Here is a 22,400-nt window from a genome sequence, read left to right as displayed (position 1 = left end):
GGCCAACATGATCACCGGTAATTTCACGGGTGATTTTTTGTAACATAGAATTGTCTGGAAATGTTATCACACATGTCTTTTTGATGTGATGATTTAGCAATCCAGGGGAGAAACAGCCCTCTGGTACAAGGGGCTTACAGAGAAAACAAGGGCAAAGGAAAATAGGATTTGTTGGGTAAAACTGTGTTCTCTGACAATATGTTGGATGTCCAATACTAAATAATAAAATGGGATTCTGGGGAGAGCTGAGTTTCTGCTGAACCATAGATAATGCTCTGAGCTACAAAAGTTAAAAAACACATGGAAAGCTGTTGCCTTCTGAAATTTTGCCATGTGTTTTGTTAGCTGTGATTTTAAATATGTTTAATAGTAACAGATGTTTGAAGTCCAGGTAACATAGAAATAACGGCCCACATCAATAATCTGTTCCTTCCATCCTACTTCACCAATGCCCTTCAGTGTTACTGAAAAGCAACAGTTGAAAGAAAAGAGTATTTTCTCTGTAGCTTTCATTTCAAGGGTTAAATTCTGTCCTTGATTACACTGGCATGAAGCTAAAAGAACTTAAATTGCTAATCTGTATCAAGTCCAGATTAATAACAGAACAAATAAAAGCTGAATTTAGCCCTTCTCTGTCACATTGTATATTCCACATACCTTAAATTGCCGGGGGACTTTGAGAAAAGGGTCTAGTTTTTCCCTTTTGTGATTATTCTTTCGTCAATATGGTAGTTGAAATTTGGACTTCTTAATCACCACTTTTGGATTCTGGAAAGTTCAATAAAAAGGTGAACTTTGAATATAACACACAGTGCAAGTCAAATTCTCCTCTCAAGTAGACTGAAGGGAATCTGTTGTAACTATTAATTGATGTGGATTTATTCCGGATACTTTGGAGATCACAAGGAACAAAACCTAGCCCTCTTTTTTTAATAAAAAGAGGACAATTTTTCTCACCAAGTATAAATAATATAATTGTATTTAAGTATGCCAGTATGTTCATTTTGAAGGGCTTTCGTTTAAAAGTTCTCCTAGATAAAATGAAACAGTTAATTTTTTGCATAGTAAGCAGTTACTGCTGAAGGTGCGTAACGTCAGCCTTAATAGCATTTGTGGGAATACCACTACAATTTTCTCAGTAAAAATAATATGATTAAAATCACTGATAATTTACAAATCAGAGTTTGTGATGCAAGTAGAGTTACTGAATTTGTCATCGAGACTGTGACCTCATAAAACTGTTCAACATTGTTGTTCCTAGAGGGCATGGGAGAACCTGATCAGTGAAACTATGCGTGCTCATCTTGGGCCTCGGCTCTCTCCCACTGAAATTAGGGACAAAACTTCCAGTGGCTCCTGTGAAAGCAGGACCAAAACTTTACACAGAAATAATCAGATTCAACTCTCATTTTCAGTTACATAAATCTGGACAATCCCTTGTGAAATAAGGGGAATTACTGTGATTTAACCCAAAGGAATTGGGAGTATTTGTCTTTAATTCATGGAGGGGGAGAGAGAAAAAGACATCCATCCCTTATATTGCCTCACCACTGCATATCAACCAAGACTCTATCTGCTGTCAAAATCCTTATCTGCTTAAGCTGGAGAGGAAGAGCTGACTTCACCATTTAAGGATTTAAGCTTTTATTGTCTACTGAATTTTCCGTTATCCTTATCCCTCTACTTATCCCCTTCCCCACCACTTAGCAGGTAGATTCCTTAAGAAGAAGGGACACATTTCTGTTTCCTGGTTCTGTCTAGGTTTCTTAAAACTTAGTATACCTAATTCCATCAGTATGTAATCTGAACTGAGACAACCAGAACACTTTCACTTCAGTCCTTCAGAACTACCTGGCTGGTTATTTTTAGATTATCATAGTTAAATTCAACACCAAGGCCTGTAGCTGAAACACTGAGCTGTACTGGAGGCTTACTAAATTCAGGGTAATACCTCCAGAAGAGTCGTTCAACTCTGTTCATCAGTGGTCAATGAAGTGACAAGCACATAATCCTCAGACGGAGGTGTAGCATTCTTTATGTAGCACGTGGAGTTTATTCATCTCTGTAAGGTCCTTTGTCAGAATGAAATCTCCATGACCCTACACAGAATTTACACTGCTTTTCTTTCCTTACAAGCATGCATATGCACACGGAAGTGGGATTCTTCTTCGAAAATGCAAGTCAGTGCTTTGGTAATGGGAGATCATGAGATTTTCTCCTAAAAATGCCATATAACTAGGATGTTTTCTTTTGATTGTACCCAACACTGGCTTCTTGAAGACTGGAACTTCATTCTTCTGTACAACATAGGCCTATCCTGTAATCATGTCCTCTATCCAAGGGCAGGGATCTGTGCTTTTTGCATGGTAGCTTCCAACCAAATGATTTGATGGAGACAGCCACGTTAATGGCAAAAAGCTCTCTGTTCTGCAGAGCTGTAGCTCTTCAGCTAGCCATTCTGTGCCCTGTTGAAGAAAAGTGACTATTTCTGCCTATAACAGCACCTAAGCCATCAGCTCAGACTTTAAATATCTATATCCATAAAGTCAGAAACAATTTCCCCTAAGAAAGTACAAAATACACGCTCGTTTTTACTCCTTCATGATCCACAAGTCGATGTTCACAGTATCGTGTTTTTCTGCCTGACCTGCTGTTGCAACCTTTGTAGATGAAATTCTGACGGCCACCCGAAGGGTGTGACCCACAATGGCGCGAAATACGGAGCCACAATAAAAATCAAATTGTGGGTGTAAGAGTAACAGTAAATGGATATAAAGAAATGCTGAAGGGAAAACTAGTGATTTTTTTCTCAAATCTTGCAAAGGAAAACGTTGTCGAGATATGTTAGTAGCCTCCAGAATAAATACCGCAAGAACACACGTTAAACAGCTTCTACGGTGAAACAGCCAAACCCAGATCAGATCGGTACTCTTAGCAGAAATTAAACTGACATATATTTGTCCGTAGCTCTCTCGGCTAACACTGAAGGGCTGGGGTTTTTGTGTATGAATCACTCACCCAAAATGCAGATGCAAAGATACCAAAAAATTTGTGGTTCACAACTGCAGATGGGAGCCGTCCACAGGTGCCGATTAATATAACAAAACCTGCTTGTTCCTTCCCATGCACGGGCTCACACGAAGAGGTAGAGAGTCCGAGCTCCGCAGAGCCACGCATCCTTGGAATGAGCAGATGCAACTGTTACAGGGAGGATTTATTACAGAAATTCGGCAGCTAGGAGTCTTTTCTGATGGAACGTTAGCCAGCCTGCATTTCCCTGGGAGGAGGTGCTACATAGCGTGGAGGTTCTTCTCCCAACAGGCGGAATTTAATGGATTACCTTTCTGAATCATTAAGAGAACGCAACGGATCTTAGTAAGGCTCAGGTATTGGATATTAATGGGTTACAATCCAGGCTCGGAAAGAGAGATGACTTAATTTTATGAAAAAGGCATCAAGCTGAAGCAGCAGCTGATAGAAGGCCAGTATCCCTTGAGAAGGTCATTTTCACTGTATCAGCAGCCTGCCTCCCCTTACTATTTTTTCTCTACACACCGCGAAATATTTCTACCTGACGGTGACATTCATCTTTTCTTTCATCCGGCAAAAGCATAGCTTACTGTTTCAAAACGACATCTTTCTCTTCTTGCTTTACGAGTCCCTTTTTATTTGGGAAATACACAGAGAGTGAAATGCTCATCGCTAAACTGATTTAAGAGAGAAAGAAATGCAGAATATTTCACTCACCTCTTCAGCACCAGGCAGGCAGGCAGCCTCCACCTCCTCACTCCATCAGTACAAACGCTCGCATCCACTGACGCGTCTCCTCTCTGCTTTGGCCCTTTTTCACATCAGCATCTATGATTTGCAGCGAGCAGACACACCATGACTGCAGACGCTAGCCCCGCAGCCCAAGCAGGAGAAAAAACCTGCCCTTTCTCATCTTCTCCCCAGAAAACGCGATTCTTTAATTTTTTTTGTTGTTTTTTTTTTTTTTTAAAGGGGGGATTTTTTAATTCTTTTTTTTTTTCCCCGAGGCGCTAACGGCAACGCTCGGCCGGTGGCCCCCCGCGGGAGACGGGGAGGTGCTCGGCGATCTCGCCGGGAAGCCGGGGCAGGGGGAGCGCGGGGCTGGCTCTGGAGGAGGAGGCGGAGGCTGCCAGCCCGTTTCCAAGCCAACGGCGGGGGGTACCGCGGGCGGGGAAGCGGCGGCGCGGCCGGCGGGCGGGCGGGCGGGCGGCTCCCGGGGCCGCCGGCGGCTCCGGGCCCTTGCGGCCCCCGCGCTCCCCACCCCCCCACCCCCCCCCCCCCCCCGCCTCCCCCGGAGCTGGCCGGGGACGGGCGGGTTCGGGGCTTTCGGCCTCGTCTCGCAGGCTGTACGGCAACTCCTGCCTTACATAACGGGCGCGCACAGCCGGGTGCCCTCGCCTCGTACCGCGTAGGCTGCGGCTGCCCGCACAACCGCGTTGATCCTCTCGGGCTTGGTTAGCGGTTCCATGTTTCCCGCAGCAGTGCGGGTCACGGCTCCGTCGGGATTGTGATGGTCGGGATTAATTTCGCAGGGCGCGCGTTGGGGGAACTGACGAAGTGGAGGGAGCGAGGCACAGGCGTGTTAGAACGATGCGATCGAGGGTAACGGGAGACGAAACACTTTGTTTACTTACATGGAATTTATCTCCTGTTTGCATTCCCCTTTTTCCATCGCTCAATTGCTCTCGGTAGTGTGCGTTTATTTGCTGCTGCTTTCCCCTTGCCGCCTTTCTCTTTTCCTCTCTGTTGCATTTGTGTGGGGAACTTACTACAGCTTTTTTGAAGTAACGATGAATATCATTTTCCTTTTACCTCAGTAATGCGTTTACCCTATTTATATTTTACGGTTTTTTCCGGCGTCTTCTTCCTTTTGGCCATACTACAATACTAGTTGCATTGTTGAATCTGCAGCGCTGATCAAATAGCTATGATTTTCTCCCTACGCTGCTAATTTTATAAACGTGATTTGTTACTGATACACTTCTGCAGGAGATAGCAATGGAGACTTTCAGACTTAGACAGAATGCAGGCATTTTTTCCCCACTGTAAGGCTAACACAATACAGTGCAGAAAGCGTCTGATTCCTGTCAATAATATTACTTCCAGTACTGATAATATCAGCAGAGCTGTAGCATCAATGAATTATAATAATGAAATATTTTCGTGTAAAACGCAATGTAGCAACGTTATTTTTCTTGCACAGAAATAAGAGCCATGAGTCACTATACCATGTGAGGGAAATTTTCCTATAAGTAATGAATCTTAGGTCTTGTTCACACTAGAAGAGTTTGCCAGTACATCTAGACTGGCAAAGTTGTTCTGGTAAACTCCTAACATTTAAAAAAGAAATGTCATCTACATAACTTACATCATTCTCCCAGCAAAATTATAATATTCAGATCATAAATTTGCCCTGCTTTAATAAAAAATATAATCTCTACGGTTTTATTTTGAGATTTTAGCTTTCAATATATATGCGCGTGTGTCTTTTGGTGCATTTATATGATCAGGTAGTGGTCAATTTTAAAATTCTTGACAGTGTTTTGTTTTGCAAATGTACTCTTTACTTGCAATTGCATAAATCCCTGATATAGTTACGTCGGCAAGGGAATAGAATAAGAAATTGTATCTGTGGTAACCGAGTAGTCTAGATAATAGGATAAAAGAACAATAACAAGGTGTACAGGTTTAATCTGCTACTCCATAAAGAACAAGTAGTTACTATAGAAACTGTCACATTACATGTATCTTTAGTGTAGTACTTTATGTGTGAGAAAAAGCATCTTCCACACATTAACCAACTTTGGCAGAAATAACAGCATCAACTACCATCATCCTGGGTAGGAAGATCATCATTCACACGCTCTCTACAGATTTCATCACTTCTAGGTATTTTCAATTGATATAACAAAATGCTTGCTTTCCTGCAGTTTAGAGGGAGGCACCTAACTGTAGATCAAATTTTGTCAGTGAAGGAATTACAAGCATGCAGTACATGAGTAATGGAACAGGTCTTTCTCTGAGAAGTTTAGGTGGTGTTATTTCAACACCACAGTACGGAAACTTGCTGTTGATTAATGGCGGAGCTAAAACCCAACTCATCTGAAAAATAAATCAGCCGATATGTCTACGTTTTACTTCAGTCTTGCCCTTGTCCTGCATCCAGAAATTCTCAGTTAGGGCCTTTCAGCATGCATTGATTGCACTACATGTAGCTAAGCTCCCATAGGAATTTAAAAAGAAATATATGTCTCAAAATGGCATATACAGGTATTAAATGCCAAAGTCAAATGGCATATAAAAACCGTTCTTTAGCTCAGTACTCTACATGTTGTTCTTTGTATATGAATAAATCGAAAACACACAAATACGTATTGAAAGTGAATAGTTTACATTGCTTTCTTTGCCTGGAAACAGTAAACAGCAATTTGAGAGAATCATGATGGTCTGACTGGATTCCCGCTCCCTCTTCAATGTCAGGCAGGTCACCATTTTTTCCTATAATCGGAGCAGGTTTTAATTTGAAGGGAGTGGCATTTGACCGTTGAGGTGTAACATCTAATACGCAGCTTACTGGAACCCTTAACTGCACAAGTTTCACTCAACTTGCCAGTGCTATTCATTGACCAAAAGCCAAATCCTTGCCTGTTTACTGTTGCTTTCTGTTTGGGATCAATCAAAATAGATGGATTCATACATGTTTAGTTTGAAGACAATACTGCTAAAACAGAAATGTGGTCTTAAGTGGAAAATCCCATAGGGATTTTTCTAATCAATTACCCTTTATTATACCATGACAACATCAAAATATTTATATGCACACATGCAATGTTCTTGGTGAATGTACATCTCCAAATGATAGAGGGTAAATTGAGAGGCCACATCTGGTCTGTAATAAAAATATAATAAAAGACATTTTGTATTTCATTCAATTTTCTACCAAACACCCTCTTTTTAACAAGCAATTGTAGATCTGGGTTAGATATTTATAGATGGGTCTGTGATTCTCTCAGCATGAAGAACTGAACAGAACATTTAGAGAAGAATAAAAAGGCTGTATTTTTATTTTTAACCATTTCTCTCACATGGAAGAATTTAAAATAGCATCAAGTACAGATGACTGGGTTCTGATATTTGTAACTATCTGGCATATTGTTGCTTTGTACCAGCGACTGTGACATGGCGGGGAAAAATACCCATGAATGTACCTTCCAGCAGGTGGTATCAGCCTGACCTCATTTGGCTTTATCATTTAGGATGAAAATGCACTTTCTACCAGGATTTCACCCTTCTATCTCCTGCTCACATCCTTCAAGTAACTGAGAGTTTCACTTAATATCAACTGTTTGCTCTTCCTATGAGGTCAAATCATGGAAGACATTTGAGAATGTGAATCCAGATAATGAGTTACAGCTAAAACCACAACCAACCAAAGAGGACTCCTCTAGTTCTTCAACAGACAAAAAATTTAAAAAGAAAAAAACAACCAAACCCTAAAGTGGTTAAGTACCTTACATACCTTCCTTCACAGTTTTATTATGTACCTACTGTATTTGCAGCTCACAGTCATTGGCTCAACTGCTGAATCAGCAGTTGCCACTGAAGCCAAGTTTGGAAAACAAGCATTAAATCCAGCAGCTGGTAGACAGCTGCTTGGAGTTTTGCCTGGAGCCCGGAAGATACGCTGGCTTTCCTGTGCAGTTAACTTTACATAGCAGTCCTCACCTATCCTAAGCTTTGTGATGGATACGTGGACCCCAACTCCTTCAGAGCCTCTATGAGAAGAAAGCTGCAGACAGGGATACCATGAAAATAAGATAAAGGAATGGAGTTCTTTGTAAAGGACCCATCCTTCAAGGCTGCATTATTATGTTAAAAAAAAAAAAAAAAAAAAAAAAAGGGGGGGGGGGGGGGATTAAAGTATTCTTTCCTCATTCTTCATTATTAAGGGCAAAGAAGTGGGAAAACCAAAACAGAATCCCCTCAAACTTTAACCCAAAAAGAAAGTGGGGGTCATTTAGTAAAGTATACAACAAAAGATCTGTGAAGTGTGAGCAACTGACAAAATCACTTGAGATCAAACTATGATTCTTTGGGAATTACACCCAAGGAGATGCAATTAAACATGGCCAGGAATTTTTTTAAACCAAAGCTTTTAAAACAAAAAGTACCAGCTTCAGATCTCCTAGTAAAGTGGTCTGAGCAACAGGCTATTTAGTTACTCTTGGGATACCCTCTTCCCTCCTGCAGTCTTCCTGTTTGAAGGTTTTCCACATCGTAAGAATGATTAAATATTCATCGAAGCAGTGAGTTGAAAGTAGGTCTCTCCCACTTGAGGATACAGGTAGGCATTTAGGTCTTGTTTAATTTTTGCAATAACAAACAAACAAAAAGAAGAAATGTATTGATTTCAAATATTTTTTGTTTTGCCACTGATGTTCTCGACAGCTGAAGACGTATCAAACTGGGGCCTCAAAAGAATTATACATATTTTAATAGGTACTTAGAAAAAAAAAATGTTATAATTGGATTTCACATTTCATTGTATCCTTTACACATGATAATTCTACTTCATGTAGGAACCATGACCTATAGCTACAATTTAGGCAGGCACTATTATTTGTCCCTTGTCATGTCTGATTAACTGGAATAAGAAATCGGTAGTTTAAAAAAAAAAAACCACCAAAAAACTGCAAATTTTGTTTGAGGACGCAAAGGTAATTCTGGGAAGCTATGGAAAAAGAGATGGGGACATTCAGGTAACTTTACTACAGGGACTTTAGATGCCAGAGCAGTTCTGTAAAAGTTTGGAATACTGCAGTCAGGTCTAAGTAATTAGTTTAGATAATTGTACACCCATTTTGTACCTACATAAAGATATTGCACACATACATCTACCAACCGGTGATCATTTAAGAAGTACAAAGTAGATATACAAAGTGGTAGCTTTAGGCAGTTATAACTGATCACTACCTCTTTTGTGAAGCATTTTTAGACAGAGGGGTAAAAAAACGTACAAAAGACTGTTTGGTCTATGACTACATTAGTGATAAACTAATCAAAATTTGCATAAATGTGACTGCTGGTTTTTGTGATTTACCATTTCTCTTCTTTAGAAGTTTTTGCTCTGTCAGTGTCATGCACAAGATCAATTCAAATAACAAATGGAAGTGACTTAGGAAGCAATTCAGCCTCCAGACATAATTCTCAAAGACCATTTTCAGCTTTCAAGAATATCCCGTCTGGACCCAGCTGCACTCTAGAAATGTCCAAGTGTCCTGTAGGTCTTAAGTCATACCTGACAGTCCCACGCAATACCTCAGATACTAAAATAACATTAGAAACCTACATTTAGCCATCTGAATCACTGTTACTAACTGGGTGATGGAATCAATGAAACAGGCAAAGCACATTATGCTAACTTTACCTACCAAATTAACTGATTAAATTAATAAACATTTTATCAAATCTTTCAATAAATGTAGCTTTCAGACTTACTTATAACAGTTATTTTTAAAAGCATGTCAAAATGGCAGTAATTTCTATCAGCTGATGAAATAGTTTCTGGTATCTGTTATAATTGTTGCAATCTGATTCTGTTTAACGATGTTTTGAATACTCTGTATGTAATGTTCTTAAAGATAAGCACATTAGTAGCACTGTTGAAGTGTCTATGCTTAACCTGGCATGTTTAGAGAAGCTAGACCTAATATTTCACTCCAGGTTAAGTAACAGGTTCATTTCACTGTTGTTGTGGTTTGGGTCCTACTGCACTAGTTGTTTTCCAAATAAACGATAAAAAAGTCTCTGCAAAATAGCTTCATTCATTCACTTAGAGACCCTCATTCAGGAACGCATCTCTAATCAGAAAATATGTATACTGTTAAGACATGTGCCTAGTTGTGATAGACTCCTTTCAGCCAACGTCTGTGATTTACAGCTCACTGGAGGAATAAGGCTCTCAACCCAAGAGCAACATTTACTGGGGAGGCACTTCAAAAAACAAACCATCCTCGAAGCAGCCCACACCTTGGCAGTCTTGTATTCAATTAAGGTTTAGGAATTTTTCACTGCTGGAAATAAAATATATAGACTAAAACATACTGGGAAGCACTATTGTAGAACCTCATTCAGAACAGAATGCAATTTTCATTCAAGTAGTGTAAGTAGTTTTCCTTAAGAACATGGCTTCCCACGGAAAACGTGAGATCTGCAAAGTAGCAGCTCTGAGTGGAAAGTGGAGAGGCAGACTGACTCTCCATACAGCTCCACTCATGTCGTGCAGCCATCTGGGCCTGTGGTTCTAATCAAGATATGTTTCTTCTACTCTCATTTCAAACAAAATTGACAAGCCAGACCATCTGAAGCAGAAGAGGATTTCACCCGCCTGTAGTACTGTATTCTTCTTTTCCTAGAGGTTTTATCAGTTCTAACCATTCAATTGTGCTCGTCTTGGCACAGTGTAAGCAGTGTGAACTGTAGGATAAAATTGACTTACTGTAGCTTTGCCAGCATGCTAGATCAGCAAATACAAGCAGTGGATTTGTCAACACTACAATTTCACCAGTTTCTTCTTCCTTGGAATTTCTATCAGGTCATTTTTTAAAGTAGCAAAAAAATAAACCTCGCACCCTTCTAACAACGAAGAAAATGAGAAAAAGAAATGCTTATACAATGAGACTGAATTAATGTTCCCTTTAACCTCCTCCTGTTGTCTTCTACCACTATTTGCAGTCTTTCAGTCTGTGCAATGATTCATATATTCAAAGCAAGTTTATGTTAATTTTCAAGATTGAATTCCTCAGTATCTGACACAATTAATTCTAGATATTTTGTTCCTCTGAGCCTCTCATTTGTATTTATTGACTATTGTATAAGCAAATTATACAGGAAACTTTCTCTTTCATATACTTCTGTTTCTGATTGATTGAGATTCAGTTATACTATAGAAGTTCAGAGAATATTTTCACCATCTTAATTATATATTTCTCCTAAGGAATAAAACTGAAAAAATGACTGCTCTTTTACATCTGAGCACGTGTGATATTAATTCACTAGGTGCAAAAGGTGAATGCTAAAGATAACCAAAACATATAATGGTCATTTTGCTATGTAATGCTATTTTGTACTGCAGAATTCCAGTTGCACAGATATAGCTTCCAGATACAGAAATTTAAGATATTTAATAAAACTATTTCTTGAACTTCATTCATGGTGCTTTAATTTTTTGGCCTTCTGCCCCAAAAGAGGAAAAGATTTTTTTTAAAATCCAGTCTCTCAGCAGAAGTTCTGAGAACTGAAAACTTGCAATTGTGCATTTGTCTCACATTAAGGGCTCGTAAGGCAGTTAGACTTAAAAGTTTAAAACTGTTTTTATTAGTGTAAAACATTGCCACAGTCCCCTGAAGGGTATCTCTCCAAATGGTCAGGCATTTTTAGACACCGCAGTGAAATGATCAATACCAAGACTTATCCGTGGCTCTGAGGAAGCTGTCTGCTCTCGTACAGCTTCCCACAGAGGAAGCTTCCCTCGTCCCACCGAGCCTCCAGCCGTGCCCACCTCCCTGTTCATGTCTCCCATGAAATCAGGGGAGAGGCCAGCAGCCTGCAGCCATCCCCTCTGAGCATGGTACTCTTGCTGGTGAGCTATGGCCACCAGCTGAGCAACAGCACCCAGGGAACCTGGTGGTAAACGGGCACTTAATGATTTCTCAACTGTTCAGCTGACCTGAAGAATTCCTTTAAACTACTTTTTGCCTCTTTCCTTCCCATCCACTCCCTTTGCCCTGTCCAGCTAGACAATAATCTGTGTAGGAAGTGAGCTGTCTCTCATGCATCTTTACAACGAGCCTCTGTGACAAAGCAGACCATCTTTCTCCATAGGAATCTCTAAAATTTACTGCAGTGTAATAGTCATAGAACATTTGTCAAACTGATAATGTCACGTCCACCTTACCGTATCAATTTCTCTGTGACTGAAACTTGCTATAGTAATTGTTAACACTTTCTACACTCTTGATGTACCTGCTTGGTATAAGGTATAAAATCCAACATTTAAGTTAGTTTGTGAATGTGCCAGTCCAGGTTCTCTGCTGAACATATTCTCTGTGTTACGCACACTAAAGTCACTGTTTTCTGTGAATGCTGTATTTCACAACAGCTACCTGTGGAAGCAGAATGTTGGCAGAGTCTCTTATGGTTAAGGGCTGCACTGGTCCCTTTCAGTCCCTTTTATAGCTACGTGTCTCCATTACTGACCAGCAGAAAAAAAGGACAAATTTTGACCTGGAAAATCTGAAGTGGGGTAGCAACTCAGTGGCTGAGGCTCAGCTTTTTGGGAGTAGTCGCCTTAAGGCTTTAATTTTGTCTACAGTAATTGATCCAAAGACTTTGGCGCAAGTAGTATGTATGTCAGATTGTTTTCCTGCCTTCGTGCATTTTGGCAAAGTCTTCCCCGTAGAGGAAATTAATAAATTTCAGGATGACATTTCCTTCTCCATCCAAGAGAACACAAAGAAAAAAAAAAAACCTTCTGGGTTATTTTCAGTCATTAATTTTTACAATTTTTAAAAAACTTTCTCTGAATAAAGGAAAGGTACTTTGTCAGAGAAATAAAAGCCAAGAAATCTCCTAATTTGTGTGACTAATATGCATACAAGATCAGTTGAATGCATGTTATATGCATGCACATGCATTCACACATTTAGGTATATGGGATGATCATGAGTGTATCTCTTTGTTAAGTTACAAATTTAGAAAACTTAAAGAAGATTAATTATATGAGAGATGCAAGCAGCTAGAGTTCTGAAGGGCAAAATGAAAACACTGCAAAAGATATCAATGCTTATACTTCAATGTGCAAGCAGACTATCAACAACTAGAGCTAAGAAAAAAAATAAGCCAGCATTACTTTGTTACTTCTATTTCACCTTCATTTTGATTGTTTGCTTTCTTGTATACAATAATGTATGAATACAGTTTTATTAAAAGAAGGAAAAGTTGCTTTCATTTTGGAGACTACCTTCTGATGCCGTATGAATGACCAGCAATCCACAGTCCACAGATTATGCACTACCACAATGGAAAGCATATTTCATTATTTCCACGATAGTGTTTTTGGTGATTTTACATTAGAGGATCTGACACTGACATCAGTCAGAAGTAGGGTACTTGTCCTGGGCAATTATTGATCTTACTCTGTAGATAATTCTTGTACAAAAACAGAATCCAAGATTTATTTTCCAGGTTGGAAACTGTGTCTATGTGAAACACAATTCTACTCTAATTCATCCCCAGGTTTTTTAGAGATGCTGTGATAAAAGACATTCTGTAGACCAGAATTTTTAAGTTCTTTAGATACTACTCCTCTTTCCATAGGGCATAAATGATTTAGATGGTTAAACCCATTGTTTTCAAGCAGAAGGTCGCAGGCAGTCTTACTTACTACCAAAATGACAATTTTTTTTTAAAAAAGTTAATCTGTTTCTTGGAGTTTAATAGAGAAGCTAATGCAGATATATTAGTTGTAGTTTCTATGTTAATTACTTTCAGCAGTGCTTTGACGATTTCACACACACTAAAGCAAAGTTTCTAAAAACAAAAACAAGCTATGCAGGATTCTCTTTCATTCTTTACTGAGAATTAGGAACTCCTTGTTTATCAGAGCAATCTTTCCTGTTCCTTGTTAATGCTGGAAACATTTTGGATTTTTAAAGGATCCCCAGAGGCAACCACATTATATGCTTCTCCAATGTACCGCTGACTTTTTACTATTTTTATAACCTTAATTTCTATTATGTCTTTCATTCAGATAACATCCCAAAATCCTTAGTATTGGAAAAATTCTCAGTGGCTTTGAAAGCAGATCCCATAACACTTTTATAAAGTTTACAGCTATTGTATTTTTAGTGAGAATATGACAGACAATACTATTGAGCTTGTGATTTTATACCTGGCAAATCCCTAGGGCTGTCATAAGCCAATGCATAGTTTTGAAATGGTTTGAAATAGATTTGTTTGCTATTTCTGGTCCAATACCAATATCTGTAGTGTTTTCCTCAGTTCTCTTAATATCCTAGTAGCTCTTCGGTTCTTTTAAACAGGGACTTTCCACCTCTGTCTTCTAAGATAAGAAATACTCTTTGTCTCTAGGCATAGGCATCCTTTGGGACACCACTGTTTACTCCTGCTAAATTATCATTGAAAGACAGAATTATTGTGGCAAAGAGGAAAATGTTTTGATTTTCAAAGATGCCAATAGAATTTTCCTGTTCAGTTAGAAGACTTGATAAAGCTGACGAGGTATAGGCAGGTGAGTTCTATTTCATTTAATGCAGTCTACCTCCTGCTCCAAGCTTACCAGAAAGAAATTTCAGCCCAGTTTTATAGTAGCATTATATTTAACCTACTCCCTGACACAGCTTTAATGCTGGAAGCAATGAGACTCAAAATGCTGAATCTTAACATTAAATTAGCTAGTACAGGGTTCTCAAACTATGCTCTTGTGACTGGTGACTCAGAAATCTTCTCAGGGAGTCTAAAGAATTAATTTTATTTTTTTTTTTCAATTTAAACAGTAGTGAGAAAGGAGTTATTAAGGAAGGCGTGCCAGGGAAGGATCTTCTGCGGTCTTCTCGTCACTCGGAAAGGAAACATTATACAAACACTGCATTTTTAAACATATATAATAAATGCTAGCACTCACTAGTTTAATAAACACTTTGTTACCTCTAAAATGCTGCTAAGCTATTGCAGTGCTAGCAGGAGAACTGCTAGGTCTAGAAATTTTGTCAGGATCATTTGGCTACTCACAGGTAGTGAGCTCCTACCCTGGGATTTTGCAGCCGCTGTGTACTGGATGTGTTGATAGCACACCGTGATGATAGGCAGCATTTTTCCTTCCGATTGTGTCTGGCTCTGCTTTTCTTTTCCTTGTGTGCCCCTTCCTAAGTAGAAATGCTGGTACTAAGCATTTCAGAGTTGCGTGAACATCACAAAGAGACATCTGAGGTGTTAACAAAACATTCATATAATATAGAATCTGTGTTTACACGTTATTTTACTATGTTACACTACAGTGTATGTCACTTTGTGGCCATGCACGAGGCACATGCTTTGTACTAAAACAAACATTTAAATGGCTTTGAGTTGAAAACTGACATTTGTAAGGAAAAGGATTTGTAATGTGATTTAATTGATTTATGTAATTGAAAACCATAACAAAACACCACTGTTACATACTACAAATGACTCCTTTGTCTTCTACAAAATTTAATTTGTTTACGTGCCCTGCAGCCATACTGAGAGAACAGAATAAATGGCAACTCCTCTTTGGGCCTATTTGAAAAAAGAGTCAGGAAAGGGAGGATGAGAGCGGCCAGAGGGTTATGAGAAGGAAGAGACGAGTGCTCAGATAAAAAGCGGCCCAAGGGAAGATTACAAGTTCTCAGAAAAACAGATCAATAATGATGTTAACTATGCAGCTGCAAATGCAACTATTTGCGTTTTGAAAACATTTTCCCCTACTACTTCATTATGCCCAGGGTGTCTAGGACACTCTCTGCAACAGATAAATCACCTTTGAAATGGCAGTATTTTAATGATAAGTCAGATCCTGAGGATGCTACCATATTTTTCAGTATAGGACTACTAGAAACACCAGCTTACCTTCCCCTCCTATTGCTTGCTCAGTAAGATGCAAAGATCTGAGACTGCTCTAATTTACAAGTAACTCCCCAACAACTTTCCACTGCTTTTGTCTCCTCCCTTTTCCCTTTTACCTCCCTAGACCTTTCACCCTTTGGGTCCCTTGGGAAAACCATGACGAATTTCCACCTGGAAATTTCAGCCTCAGTGTTAGGTAGTCTCTTTTTGTTGTTGTTGATGGCCTTTCCTCTCCACCCTCTTTCTCTTCACCACATTGAGACTTTTGACAAGGTCAAACAATTCATCTTTGTTTCTATATTTATATCTGGGAAGCTCCCTTTAGTAGCATGATAGCATTTCAGATAGGACAGCTTGACAAAAACAGTAGATAAGAAAGCTCTTGGTACAGAGACCTGGCCTGGTAAAATAAAACATATTTTTAAAAAAAATGAAAGCAGCCTGAGTGTTCACACAAAATAAGCACCCACTAGCTACATGGAGATGTCTGACCACAGAATAAATACTTCTTAATGGCTCCAAAAAAGAAAATCTATCCTAAACAACACTCTGTACATTACCTTGCCAGCTTATTGAAACAGAAAGACACAAAAGTGGCTTTGTTGTATATTTTGCACTCAGGACTGCTGTGCAATAGTAAAGGCTAGCACCAAAAGAAGACATGAAGTGCAAATGCGAATGAATGAGGGATGACTGAGTCAAAGAAAGCCAATAAACGTTAACTGGAAGGAATAAACTCAAGGGCCAATGAAAGTAGTCCTGCCTACTTGAATGTATTGGTCAAATATATTAGAAGATAAGTGAAAGACACAGACACAAAGAATTTGAAACCTGAATGCTGGTAGTACTTACTGGCAATATGATGATAAAGTGATCAAGAGAATTGAAATAAGTTAGGAAGGAAGTTCTGAAAAAGAAGGAATTGCAGGAAACTAAAAATGGAAATGAAGATGATGGTTAAAAAAGGGCTATTAAGTATTTGAAAGCAAGTGCAAAAAATAGTGATAGAAACCTGTCTGGGAAAGAAACAAGTATATCTACCAGCACGAGAAAGGTAGACAGAATGCTCTAGCAATAGTTGTTACAGAAAGGTGGAAAGTCAAATTAAAGCAAGCAATGGCTTCTCTGGCTCAAGCCAGAATGCTGAATACTCTGTGCAAGAACAAGTGTTGGCTTATGAAATTATATGAGGAAATGCTTATGGTGTGACACTATCCCAGGGAAGATTGGTATCAATGTGAATTAAAACTACACAAAGGCTCTGGAGGAGTATGGAATTTAAACTTCAGTTCTTTCCTACTCTTATTTATGTTTACGTTCAGTGTGTTACCTTATCTAGAAAGAATGAAATTACTTTTAAGGTCAAGTAGTCCAGATGTGGTTTTCATTCAAAATTATCACAGATCATCTGGTAAAGCAACTGTACAATAAACAGGTGCTTGCTACAGAGAATGTCAACTTGTAAGTCTATCACCTCAAATTCATTAGTCTTCCTTTGAAACTGTACCTCCCAAATTTTGATTTTATACTGATTTCCACAGCATCCCAGAATTTAGAAGTGTACATGGTGACTGTGTGAGCAGTCTGGGTATCCCAATTTCATGCACACAGACCATATAGTTTCTTTTCATTAAAAACTTTGGGAGAAGTTTTAAAAGTTAACTTTGAAAAATCTTGTCTTTCATAGGTTATTTCAAAAGACCATTGGGAACTGTGGCTAAAGCATTCTGGATATGATTTATAGTCATCTGAGACTGCTTTAAGCTACTTCCATGGGAGCAGTTCACTAGTGGATTCCCTAGTGCCTGGGACTCCATAAGGCATGGAGTATTCCCAGCCATATCCTTACTGTTGTCTAACCCACCCATAACTCTTCTAGACCTATAACCTGTGATCTAAACACCTGTAATCCTTGTCAAGGGAGTTAATGCTGAGTGATGGAGTCAGCTGTGCAAGCTCTGCCTCATTCTCAGGAACGTCTCCGAGAGAGTCTTTTGCCAGACCAATAGCGCAGGTTTCCTTTATCACATCCCTCTGTGGGGACAGTATGGATGGGCTGAAGCTGATCCTTGAGAGTTTTCTTCTTTTTGTTCCTCCAGGGGACATAAATACAGGGTTGGTTGGGGTTTTTTTAACTATGAAAATGCCAAAACCCCCATCTAGTGATACAGAGCCACAGCTTCAAAGGTAACTTTTCTTTTTTTTCTCCACACTTTCCTTTCTTGCTTTGCCTTTCTGGCACAAGGAGAAATCCTTGTTTTTAAAACATAGTTAGCCTTCAAGAGTGATTTGTTTGAATCTGTTTTTCCTTATTATTTATTTGAATTCTCACAGCAACTGACCTCCAAATGTAGCACAGGTAGTAAAAGCTGTAATATCACCCCTAGGTGTTTCTTTGCATTTGCATTAGTAAAGTGGATCCTAATAAGTTAGTAACATAAGAAGTAATTCAATGTCAGCAAAACCTCAGGAATATGTATAACAGAATAACCTCTAGATTAGAATCATGTGTTTCACCTGTTTGTCAAGTTGAGGTATTTCTTCCGTGCACTACCAAGGGCCATGAAAATTTCTTTCCCGCTTGCCCTTTTATCCCTGACGGTGGAGATTCATTTGAAAATACCTTGGTGACTCTTATCCACAAAACTTCCTTATCTAACCATATATGAATCACTTTGAAAGGAGCCACATTTCTCTTAGCAACCAAAGAATCAGTCTTAGCAACAAGACAACTCGAGAATTTTGCTTTCACATAGTTACTTGCGGACAGTACGTTCTGCTTTCTGCTTTCCCATGACATTGCTGTTTCACTGTTACTTAGTGAAGTGTAAGAAATGGTACAAATCAGACACTTGCTCATAGCAAAGACATCACTTGCAGGGCAAATGACGATCTTTCTACCTTTGATGATATTTCCTTCAGGAGATAGTGCAAGAGTGACTGCTGGAAAGCTCAAAATTTAAATTTTCCCCATGACAGAATTACTACAAAGAAATGCGTGAGGAAGCTGACAGTTTCCAAAACCTTGACTTCCCCCACAGAAACCATAGCGGAGAATCAAAGCATTAGCTCTAAAGGCTCACATCTCAGCCTCTCTTAGCATCTGTTCACGTTGAGAAGAGTTAGAAAGGCTGGATATAAGGTGACTTATACACACAGTATATATATATTTTCTGTGTTTTCTTAGCAAGAATAATTTGGGGAGAAATATTATAGTGGGGGAAACTAGGAACATCAGAGCAATTGCCATTTTGCTTATTACCTGGGATGATGACTTTACAGGACTGTTGGGGAAGCTTCCTAAGGAAGCAATGCTAAGATGGCATTTACAAACAGAGCAGTGTTGTAGTAGTTTCCATCTCTCAGTCCCACATCTGTGTAAGGAAATAAGTAACCATATGTATTTTGATCCTATTAAGAAATTCAAAGTGCAGGTAGAAATAGTAAATGCACTCACACCTCACCCATGTTCCTTCTCTGTCTCCTTCTGTAGGGGCTGTTGGCATATTGCATGCCGGTTTGATTCCCTTACTTGTATTCAAATTGGAGACTGAGTTAGATGAAATCCAGGAGCTAATCCTCGATACACTCTCCAACTGTCTACGTGTGGAAGCTTCTGAAGCTTTAGCAACTGGTGCCATTACTATCCTGAAGGAAAAGCTCAAACACTCATCAGCAGCCATCAGAAGCAAAGCAGCTTGGGTCCTGTTAGAAATTGGGTAAAGGAAAAGAAATCTTTCTTAATACTTCAGCCTAAGAAAATACTCCTTTCATGAGTGAATCAACGTCATTAGTTTACAGTTGTGTTCCACTACACATTGAAACTGTCACATTTCACATGTAAAGCAGTATCAGCCTGAATGCACACATAGGTAGAAGACTTCTAAAAATCATAACTGCTATAAATCACTCAAGAAAGCAGGTGCTGATCAGGAAATGTCATTCCTTCTCCTTCTATTTGTCTTAAGTATTGGCAGTGAAATCAGGATTTCTTTTTCTGGTACAGCACTGCTGAGAAAAAATTCTTGCATGAGAAATCATGTGAAAACAGGATTCTGACCACCACAGAGAAAGGGAGAAGCTCCCTTATTGTTTTGAACAACCGCTTTCACAAAAAATTAAAGGTCCTTTCGATGTGATTGAGGACAGAAATAGTTTTCTGACACAGGCTGCTACATACGTCAGTGATGGATCAGAAAAAGCAATCTTTATATTAAATTTGTGTATCAAACACTGGATGAAAGGAAAAACCTAAGTCCACTGTCCTGCAATGACAAAATAGAAAATGCTTAGTAGATGTCTAGTTTAAAAAGGTCGGCAGATCATGTAGTTTACATACCAATTGGCACAAAACACTTCCTAATGTCCTATAAAAAAACAAGGTCTCACAGGAAACGGAAGAGAGTATAGGTAACATGAGTCGTAGAAAGAATGCAGCAATGCAGCTAGAGTATGGACATTAGCTATGCTCTAGGTCCCTGCAGTAGCTGGGCCATGTTAAATATTCCCCGCGATAGGCTGGAAAGAAAGAGAGAAAATTGACCTGGGAGAAGAATTAATTGCAGACCCCTAATTTAGCAGGTTTTAAAACCTGTACAGGCTTCAACAGCCAGGTTTCTAACTGAATTGCCGTTAGGACCACCAGCACACTTAATCCTACATCTTGTTACTTGCTGCTGCCCATCAATCTCCAGTGTATCATAGAAAGTAAAAAAAAAAAAAAAAAAAAAAAAAAAAAAAATCCAAACATCACCTAAAAATAGCCTAAAAAATTGTTAAGCCCACACACATAGGCTAATATGATATCATCAGTATTGTATCAGCAAGTAGATTTAATAGACACCAGGCACAAACAGATAGCCCCTTTCTTTTCTTTGTGGCTGGGTAGGGGTACTTGCCATCTGTCTAACAGTCAGAACATTGTGACTCCAAAGAGAACAGAGAGGAGGACTGTGTCTGTGCTGTTGTCATGAAACAAAGGAGGTCTGCAGGGGTTCAGGCATGGGGAGAAGCTGTGGGTAGCCGCACGGTTAGCAGACACCGTTCAGGAAAGCAACTTAACCATCTTTTCTGCACAGTACTCATCCAGAAGGAAAAAGCATGGTATGTGAAGAAGTTATTCCTGTGCTGGTGAGCCTGTTGGAAGATACAGATCCTGAAGTCCAAGCTAGTGCAACAGGAGCACTGATGTTTGCTACTGTTAAACCTCAGGGTGAGAAACAGAGACATTTCTGTTGGGATGCTTTCCAGAAATCCAATTCTAAGGCCACTTAATAACAAAGCTTTTGACCTCCCCCACCCCCCAAGTCCTCAGTTTCTGATAGTGTTAAAGGTCTTCAAGAAACTACAAGATTAGGACATTTCTTTAGATCTGTCTTAAGCAACTACTGTTGCTGCCCCATAGTGTCTAGTGGGGACAGTATATTTCACATTTGATTCGCCTGAAGTAGGTCAAGAAGTTATTTATCTGCCCCATCTGCATCATTTCCCTCCAGAGTGCTGCGCCAGAGAGGGAACATTTTCTGTGCAAGTCCAGACCACACAGAGATCCACATACCTGAAGCCACTCTGAATCACCAGTCCTCAACAGAGGAGCACTACTTTCTGGAAAATCTTTTTGGGGTTAGAGGCAGTTTCTCTCTCACAGCTGGGAGAGAAATGAATATTAATAAGGTCTGTAGTTCTCCCAAGTAACTTACATGACACTGAAAATAATAACTGCTAAATTTTCAGTGTGATGAATGAGTAATTAGACATGAAAGACTCTTAATAACAGCAGTTGTGTTCCAGTCCTCCTCTGCAGCTATCCCTCCGGCTTCCAAAGACAACACAGGAGTGGATCTCAGTGTTTGAAGTGTCTTTGAAAATAAAAGAATGGAGAATGTTAAGGGCATCTAACTGTGCCCCCCCCAAATAATTTATCCTATCATTCGGTGCCTCATATATTCTTAGATAAGTTGTTGCAAATGAAATAATAATGTGTGAGGCAGATAAAGTTAACTAAGAAAGATCTTTTTTCTTAAAAATAAATAGCTGGCAGCTAGCTTTGGTCTTCAAAAGAAAAGCATGTCCTACCTCTTCACACTGCACTCTCTGGGGTGTTCAGAGCTGTAGCTGGGCAGGGAGTAGAAAGCAGCAATTCAAAAGCATGTTGATTATATGTAATAACACATTTTAAAGCCAGTTTGTTTCTCTACAGGGAGATTCTCAGCCCTAGGTGCTGAAGCCATTCCACCTTTACTGAAGCTGGTTGCTGAGGAAACCAGCAAAGCCCGTCTGAGTGCAATCAAAACCCTCACCATGCTGGCTGAGCTACCAGAGGGCCGCAAGACACTCCTAGATCATACAGATACATTTCAGCAGTGTCTGAATGATCCCTGTGAGGCAGTGAAAAGAGCTGCCAAAATTGCCATCAGTGTCATCAAATGGAAACCTTTCTGAAGACGTGATGTTTCATAGAGATCTATTGCCCTCTGTTGTTGTCTGGCTGTAAAAGTTGCATGATTATGAGACACCTTCAAAAACAAAACTCTTCCTCGGTTACTCTGGATCAGTTCCTCCTGAAAAGTCATTTGTCAACAGTTTCACATTGATATTGCAGGTCATGAGCAGAATAATGGGGAAAAAGAAAAGTTAGGAAGTGTAGAATTCTCCACTAGGAGTTATTTCCTGAGTTACCAAGATTTTCCTGTGATACAAGAAACCGA

At 39.4% G+C, this 22,400-nt stretch overlaps 2 protein-coding genes across 4 annotated transcripts in view; one reads left to right on the top strand and one right to left on the bottom strand.

The window, feature by feature from the left end:
* The window catches only part of GNAZ (G protein subunit alpha z), a 75,337-nt gene extending 70,516 nt beyond the window's left edge, over positions 1-4,821 (bottom strand). Inside the window, exons 1-2 of one of the 3 annotated variants that reach the window (XM_049804240.1) lie at positions 4,665-4,821; positions 3,748-3,898 (exon numbers count right to left, since the gene is read on the bottom strand). The gene's annotated coding sequence lies outside the window, so the exon portion shown is untranslated. Of the gene's footprint in view, positions 1-3,018; positions 3,179-3,743; positions 3,977-4,664 lie in introns of those variants that run through there. The other 2 variants (XM_049804242.1, XM_049804239.1) reach the window with 2 other exon arrangements.
* The window catches only part of RSPH14 (radial spoke head 14 homolog), a 103,091-nt gene extending 80,957 nt beyond the window's left edge, over positions 1-22,134 (top strand). Inside the window, exons 4-6 of the mRNA XM_049804243.1 lie at positions 19,187-19,412; positions 20,772-20,905; positions 21,893-22,134. Of these exons, the coding sequence (XP_049660200.1) occupies positions 19,187-19,412; positions 20,772-20,905; positions 21,893-22,134 (602 nt within the window). The remainder of the gene's footprint in view (positions 1-19,186; positions 19,413-20,771; positions 20,906-21,892) is intronic.
* Positions 22,135-22,400: the final 266 nt, after the last annotated feature.

This window comes from Accipiter gentilis, chromosome 7, assembly GCF_929443795.1.
Source record: "Accipiter gentilis chromosome 7, bAccGen1.1, whole genome shotgun sequence".
NCBI classification, from domain to species: Eukaryota; Metazoa; Chordata; class Aves; order Accipitriformes; family Accipitridae; genus Astur; species Astur gentilis.
The sequence above is the reverse complement of the archived record's forward strand: the minus strand, read 5'-3'. Positions and strand labels throughout refer to the sequence as shown.